This window comes from Pteropus alecto, unplaced genomic scaffold (assembly GCF_000325575.1).
Source record: "Pteropus alecto unplaced genomic scaffold, ASM32557v1 scaffold67, whole genome shotgun sequence".
Classification (NCBI taxonomy): Eukaryota; Metazoa; Chordata; class Mammalia; order Chiroptera; family Pteropodidae; genus Pteropus; species Pteropus alecto.
This window is the reverse complement of record NW_006441061.1, coordinates 2,095,191-2,102,963: the sequence shown is the minus strand read 5'-3', so window position 1 is coordinate 2,102,963 and position 7,773 is coordinate 2,095,191. Positions and strand designations below refer to the sequence as shown.

The window sequence follows — 7,773 nt, the reverse complement described above, 5'->3', positions numbered from 1 at the left end:
TGAAAGGCGCATTAGAGTCAGACACGGGTTTGAATTCTGCCTCTTCCCCCTTGGTTATGGGATCTTGAGCAGATGACTGTAGCCTTATAAGTCGTAGTTTTCTCATCTATAATGTGAGGGTAATAATAGAACCCCACCTCTTATAGTGATTGCGAGAATTAAATGAGATAATTTAGGCAGACATTTAGTTTATTTAACAGCTCTAAATAAACGTTAGCTCTTATTATAATAACTTATTATTAGGGCTTCTATAGCATCCATCTTTGGTCTCATGTGACCATGTGAATAGGCTTGAGTAATAGAAATAGATGTGATTTAAAAACTTGGGCCCTTGCTAGCATACTGCTCTGCATTTCTAAAGCACTTTACAGTTTGTGAAGCACATTCATACTTGTCATCTCATTGAATCTTTGTTATCTTGGGAGATGATTCTTACAGTCCCTCAGCTCTGGTTTTTCAGAAGGAAAAAGAGGAATAAATAGAAATAAGAAGGGAGAGCAATGACAGTCAACTGGTCTGGATTGAAAAGGAGGTTGAGAGGAGAGTAATAAGAGGGAGATTAACCCCCTCCAGAAAGATTGCCTTGGTTTTCATCTTAACCCTTTGGCTGCCCGACAAGGTCAAATGCTTGCTGTTTAGAGCTGTCTTTGCTAGTCATTGGAATTATTATTCGAGCCGAAAAACATGCACGGGTATGTGCGTATGCATGTGTGTGTGTGTGTGTGCATGAGAGAGACACAGAGCATTATGTAGGAGGATTACTTTATTATTTGCTTTAAAACATAGAGACAAGACTCAAAAAAAAAAAAAAAACCCACCAGTGTATCTAATATTAGATGAGATATGGAATTTCTCTAAACATATTTTAAATGGATTTTATGTATTTCCTTACTTTAGTTCTGATCTTTTTTTTTTTTTTACCTTAGAATTATAAAATTATAGAGTGTTAAAGATGGAACCACTTGATGGCTCAAGTCCCTCCATCTCCGTCCTCCACCAGGAAACAGACCTACAGAGGAAGGGCAGGAGGGATGGATGGAGGAAACTACATTTATTGAGGTCCTACCTGGTGTCCTAGTGGGCATCTGAGTCATTCATGCATGCAGTCTGTAGTTCAGCAGATTGTTTTTTAGGAGAGTCTTCTCTGCGCCAGCACAGAAGTGCTAGCCATTGTATTGAGCAGTAAACCAAGCTGACGTTATCGTGGCTACCCTCATGGAGCTCAGGTGCTAGTGGGGAAGGCATACACTAAAGGCGTAGGTAAATAGGACATGTCAAATTGTTTAATGCTGTGAAGGAAATGAACAGGATATATGTGAGAATAACTGTGGATAGGGCTTCTTTCTATAGGATTATCAATGAAGGTTTCTTTGAGGAAGTGTCATATCTGAACCTTGAATAGTAACAGTCCTCACAAGAATCCTCTTATGGGTAGATCCTGTCATTATCATCATTTTACACATGAGAAAATGGAAGAACAAAGAGATTAAGCAACCTGCCCAAGGCCACACATCAAAAGATCATGAGAAAGATCCTTCTAGATGTAGTGAGTAGTACCTGCTATGGTCTTGAAAATGAGAGAAGCAGGCGAGGTACACACACATATTCAGGGTACTTCTAAAGGTCAGCGTAGCTGAAACATGACGAGCAGGTGGCAGAGTGGCAGTAGATGATGTTGGTGAGGCAGGCAGGGGTCAGATCATAAGTGGAGAGATTGGCCTTTAACGAGACGAGTGACGCTCCCAGAGTAAGGCAGGAAGGGAAAGATGAGGAGAAGCTGGTTAAACCTAGGTAAGTTTTTGAATTTAATGATGGGAGAATAACAGAGTTCTTTTCTGGAAATTCTTATTTTCCTGTTGAAAACGAGGAGTATTTCTCATCTGTCGGCAGTTACATGAGTGAAGGACAGAGCTGAAGGCCTTTGGGGGCTCACAGGAAGTTTGAGGAGAGAAGCAAAAGTGTGCAGTGGAGGTCTTGGGTGGGGCGCAGGTTGGATCAGGAAATGCAGTAGGCCGCTATACCATGTTAGGTGTCCGTTTGAAGTTTATCATCATGAATTTAAAGTAAAACCAGTCTGTATAGTTAACATGATTTTTCTCCGATGATGTTTAGCTGGGGAATGCGGAGGGCTGGATTCATCCAAGATTGGTGTTCTGCCCTTTGAGTCCAATGGAAGAACAGAGCACTAAAACTGTATTTGCAAAGGAATGATTATAATGATGGACTGTGTAATCCGGAGGGTGGTGTTGGGAAATAACGGAGACTGATAGATAATTAAAAGGTGACGCGGTCAGCAGATTGTAGATTGAAGAATTTGAGGGACTACTTAAACAAATAAAGTGAATGGATATTCCAATTTGAGATTTTGGAGTTGGTGCTGATCTCTGGTGTATCCACTGTAGTAAGTGATTGAGGTGGAGTGGATGGAAAGGCATTGGGGTGACATGGCCTACGTACTGAGACACTTGGGTGTTGGATGGCTTATTCCTTTAGATGAAATTGCCAAGAGTGATGACAGGAGCTGGGGTGAGAAAGAAGACCATGAGCCAAGAGCTCATTCAAGCCTTCAGTGAGCGAGAAAAATGCTCAAAAGGTCGATGGGTAAAAGAGACAGTTGAGGAAGACAAGATGGTGTAGTTGGATGGCTTGGGTCTCAGGAACAGGGATTTTTGCAGGAAAGGAGAAGTAATAGTTTGGAAGTCATGGGGACAAGAATATCTACTCTGCCTCCTGGCCTTGACGATTTGAAGTTAAAAAGAAAAAAGCAAAACTCTTCTGGATAGCAGAGGACGCAACGTCCTTAGTGACCTGCAGGTTCAATTAAGGCCAAAAGGTGGAAGGAGTGCTTTTTTAAAAAGAAATGATGATTTATGGAAGTTTGCTGACTAGTGCAAAGGTTCCTGAAGGGAGAGGAAGGTTCAGGAGGGAGGAAGGGGAGCCGTGTGGGACGGGCTGGGGGTAAACAGCAGCATGGTATGGCAGTTAGGGCAGTAACGGAAGGGCAGCTGCAATGCGGATGAGCAGAGTAAGCAGATGTCCTGCAGTGAGTTAATGCCCCAGAGTCTCTGAGAAGCAGCCCTTGGTGCCAGTGCCACAGGCCTAAATGCCTCCTCGGAGAGTATGGCAGCTTCCCATGCAGCTTTTCCTAAGGTCTCAAGGAATGAAATGGCAATTTCAGGGAAAGTAACTGATGCCAAGGTCTAATGGTGACTTTTCCAAGGTCACACTGAATAAGTAGCAAAGCACATCTCCTGACACTAAACATCAGGTCTGCTTACCCTCTAATTTGTTTATTTTAATTGTAGTACTCATTTACCTTACTGCTGGCAGAATTGAGTCCATTAGACCATTAGACCATTGCAAAATGACAGTTATAGAAAAAAACCCCTTAAAACTAGACGGTGTTTAACTTTGGGACCATCGCAGGCTCATAAGCAGGTCTGAGCAAAAAGGATGAGAGATGGCCGTGACTGTGCGCATGCACACCCTCATGCACTGTGCTCTGTCCACAGGGTCATGTAGGCACAACAGCAACCAAGAAGATCGACGTCTACCTCCCCCTGCAGTCGAGCCAGGACAGACTGCTGCCAATGACCGTGGTGACAATGGCCAGCGCCAGGGTGCAGGACCTGATCGGGCTCATCTGCTGGCAGTACACAAGCGAAGGACGGGAGCCGAAGCTCAAGTAATCCTTCCTCTTTTTGGCTGCTCTAGTTTCTGGCTGTCTCCTGGCCACCACCACTCCCCACCCCAACCCCCCCACCCCGTGCTGCCTTCTGGGCCCAGCCAGTCTTTCTAGGCATCGGCCTGAGACCCAGATGTCCACATTGACCACTGACCCAGGTCAGGTTGCTCCCCAGATCTCGGGCCTGTGGACCTCAGGCTTATCTCTGAGAATCTGCCTGTAAATGGACTGATAAATTTGTGAATGCAGACATGAGAAAATGCATTTTAGCAGTTTCCCAAACCCTTTTATGTTGCTCACTTATAAAAATGGCATGGGAGTTAGTGGGAGAGAACTAATGTTAATTGAGCACCTACCATGAGTTGGGCACCATGCTGGGCATTTCGTACTTCATATCTCATTGACTTCTCCCAGCTCCCTGTGAGGCGAGCATTACGATCCTCATTCTGCATAGGAAGAAACTCCCAGTCAGAGAGTCGTTACTTGCTGAAGGTTATACCAGTGGGAAGTGGCAGAGTCGGGATTTGATTCTTGGTCTGTTGCATTATTTTTGCATTATTTCCTTGGGTCTGGATTAGTTTTCTTTGTTATCAGTTAGTGGCTCAGTTTTTCTCTCAATCAGTAGGCTCTCTTCCTCATTAAACGATTGTTTTTAAAACGTAATGCTTGAAAACATCTCTGTGTTTATACGTCATAACTTGAACTTGAAAGTACTTTCTGCATTAGATCGCCCATACATAAATTTCTCATCTGTCAGGCATCTCCTTCTAGGTTTATGTGCTCTTCCCAGCAATAGTGTTTGAGAATCAGCAGAACGTAGTGGGTGCCTTCATTTCAGAAATGCATTCTCATGCAGACTTTCTCTTTTCACATTTTCAGTTAGAACGGTCCATCGTCAGTTGTTTTTTCTTTAGGTACATTAAATTTGCACCTAAAATTATTCTTTCAAGTTCTTACTGACATCGCCCTTCACTTTGCCTGAATAAATTGTGGATATAAAAATAATCTTTACCACTCCTGTGGTAAAGGCAATAGAAAGCCTTTTTAACCAAGATACCACCTAGGCTCAGAAAAGGGTTGAGTCAGCAGCTCTGCTGAAGGCTGAGCAATGGTTGTCCCTTTTCAGCATGAAGTGGAAGCGGGAAAACAGGAAAGAGAGTCACCGTGTTAGTGAGTTTATGTATATTGTCTGAGTTAATCCTCAAAACATTACTCGATGCAGGAACTGAAACCAAGAGCGGCAGAGCAACTTACCAGGATTATACAGCCAGTAACAGAGACAGGAGTGGACTGAGATGCATATTTTAGAGATGAGGAAACTAAAGCTTTGTGAGGCTAAGTACCTTTTTTGAATTACACAGTTAGTGCTAGAACTGGTGGTATTTGTGACATCTAAACTAAAACCTGAAGGAGGAAGAATAAAATGTGATGCAAAGGGGTGGAGTGGAGGGTTTTCTAAACAGAAGGATACACATGGACTTCTGGTTATGATGGCCCTTTAAATCCATGCTTTAAATTCTATATGCTGTTCCAAATACATAGCAATGATAAATACATTATTGACATAGTTGTCCTTTAGTAACAAGATAAACGTGAAGGTGGACTAGAAACAGAACCAAGTACAGAAATAGGCAGAATGTGCTAGGAATCAATTCTTTTAGGGTATTCCTGTAAACATGCTGCAGATGAGCTTATCAGTATGTGAAATACTGATTTTTCTCAGGCTTCAGGGCAGCTAGGCAGGGCCTGGGGTGGTCAGAGCCCCCCAGCCATTATTTCTAGGTAGGGAACAGTCTCATGCATCTACCTGTGTCCCATACACATACTGTTATTTTTCACAAGTATACCATGATGTCAAAAAAGAGTGGGAAACACTATTTGAGAATATGTGAGCCAGAGGAACTTCATGCCTGGATGGGGACCGGAAGAAGTCTCATGCCGGAAGCTAGGAGCTAGGGTGGGACTACCTTACCTACGAAAAGAAGCAACAACGCTACCTCAGTCTCTGACTTGCTTAAAGTTGTGTTTCTGGGGTGGCAAGGGAATAGAGATAGCAGTACGACCAGGACCCGGCCATGAAGTGACTGCGTTTATGGTAGCCCTCATGGTACCAAAGGATAGGAAGCCTGAACAGCCAGAGTAAGACCTGCTTCCAGACTAGAGGCCTTTGCTTGGACAAGGATGGGACATGGTGGCAATGTCTGTAAAAGCACTGGATAGGGAATGGTGAGGAAGGGAGGAAGAAAGAAAAAGAGATAAAACATATCTGTTTAAAAAGAGCTAGCAAATTAAATACCAAAGCAAATGAATACAACTAGTACTAAGAAAGACAATAATTAGAAGAATTAATTCCCAACAAAATATAATAAAGCAATCTGAAAATAATTACAAATAAATAGGTTTAAAATCATCAAAGAGGTAAAGGAATAACATTCATGGTAAACTTTTAGGAAATTGTGAAACAAAACCGAGCAGATGAGAATCCAGAGGTGGATTTAGAAAAGAACCAATTAAAAGTACTGGAAATGTAAAATGTAGTTATTAAAGTTAAAAAGATGGATTAACTCTAGACTGGCATAGTTAAAGAGGGAATGCATTGAAAGATAGTTCTAATGAATTCCACGTAGGATGTAACAGATAAAGAGATACAAAGAATGAAAGATGAGTAAGTTAAGAGACATGAAGGAAAGATTGAAAGCTTCCGTTTGTGAAGCAGAGCGTGGAGGGAATGGCAGAGAAACATTATTTGAAGAGAGAATACCAGGGAATTTCTCAGAATCGAAGGTAGATATGTGAATGAGTCTTCGTATTAAAAGCACATACAAATTAAATGAAAGAAGGATATAGCTTTTTTAACAAATGGGGCTGGGGAAATTGGACATTTATAAGCCAAAAAGAAAAAATTAAAAGTCAACTATACCCTAAACCTCATACCTTGTATAAAATTAATTCAAAGTGAACTATGACTTACATGTAAAATGTAAAACTATGAAACTTTTACTAGAAAACAGAGGAGGAAATCTTTGGGACCAGGGGCTGGATAAAGAGTTCTTATACATGACACTAAAAGCATGATCCATAATAGAAAGAAGATAAATTGGACTTTATCAAAATTAAAAACTTTTGCTTTACAACCTTGCTTTCTTCCCAATCCAAAAGCTGTCAGGCAGCAGCTGCCCAACCCTTTCTCGTGGCCCAGTCTTCGGCTGCACCCGGCCAACGGGGATGGAGGCTGCAGGAGGGACTAGCCAGCATCAAACAGTAGAATTTAAGGCAAAAACGTGTCAATGGGGATATTTTGGTGAACTACATAATGAAAAGGAATAGCCCACCAAGAGACTAGAATTCCAACTGTGTAAATATCTAGCAACGTAGTCTCAAAATATCTTAAGGGAATTATAAAGAGGCATTGAGTGATCCACAGTCAAAATGGGAAATTTCGATATATTCCTATCAGAAACTGGTAAATGAAGCAAACTGAAAATTAGTACAGAAAAGGAAGGTTCAACTAATTAAGTTAGCAATTCTGAACCCCCAAAATAGAGATTATCCCTTGTACTAGTTTGTAAACCTCTGAAGTTAAGTATATTTTACTGAGTTATATTCCTGAAGTATATATAGCATGTTGACATCTTTTAATAATTGCTCTGCGAGTACATTTTAAATTACTAAGTTGCATTGAATTCAAATAAAGCATTGTCTTTTGAAGTTTTTACAGTTCTCACGTGACATTGGATTTCTCAGTTCCGTTTGGTATAAGACAATCTGTAAAGGAGATCCCTGGGTTCTCTTCTTATCAGGCAGTGTAGTGCAAAGTTATTTTCTTTCTAGCTTGTTTGTACTTAAGGTCCTTATTCGATCTTTTCCAAAGAGTTGGCCCTGTGGAGGAACTCTTCATTCACAGAGGCCAGATTGCTAGATGCTTGGGAGACCTTGCCTCCAATTTCGTTCTGGTTGTCAAGAAGACCATTTATTTAAGAATATTGTTCTTCAGTTTCTGTGCCTTGAAAACTTTATGGTAGTAGGCTTTGGCCACGGGGAAGGAATGGAGAACTTAGCTGGAATTCTTGACTTCCTTTACTCTTGTT

At 41.5% G+C, this 7,773-nt stretch overlaps 1 protein-coding gene across 10 annotated transcripts in view; it reads left to right on the top strand.

Moving 5' to 3' along the window:
- Window positions 1-7,773, top strand: part of MAPKAP1 (mitogen-activated protein kinase associated protein 1) — a 229,560-nt gene that overhangs the window by 110,829 nt on the left and 110,958 nt on the right. For all 10 annotated transcript variants that reach the window (XM_015594280.2, XM_015594281.2, XM_025051281.1 and 7 more), the window contains one exon: window positions 3,513-3,685. In XM_015594280.2, the coding sequence (XP_015449766.1) occupies window positions 3,513-3,685 (173 nt within the window). The remainder of the gene's footprint in view (window positions 1-3,512; window positions 3,686-7,773) is intronic.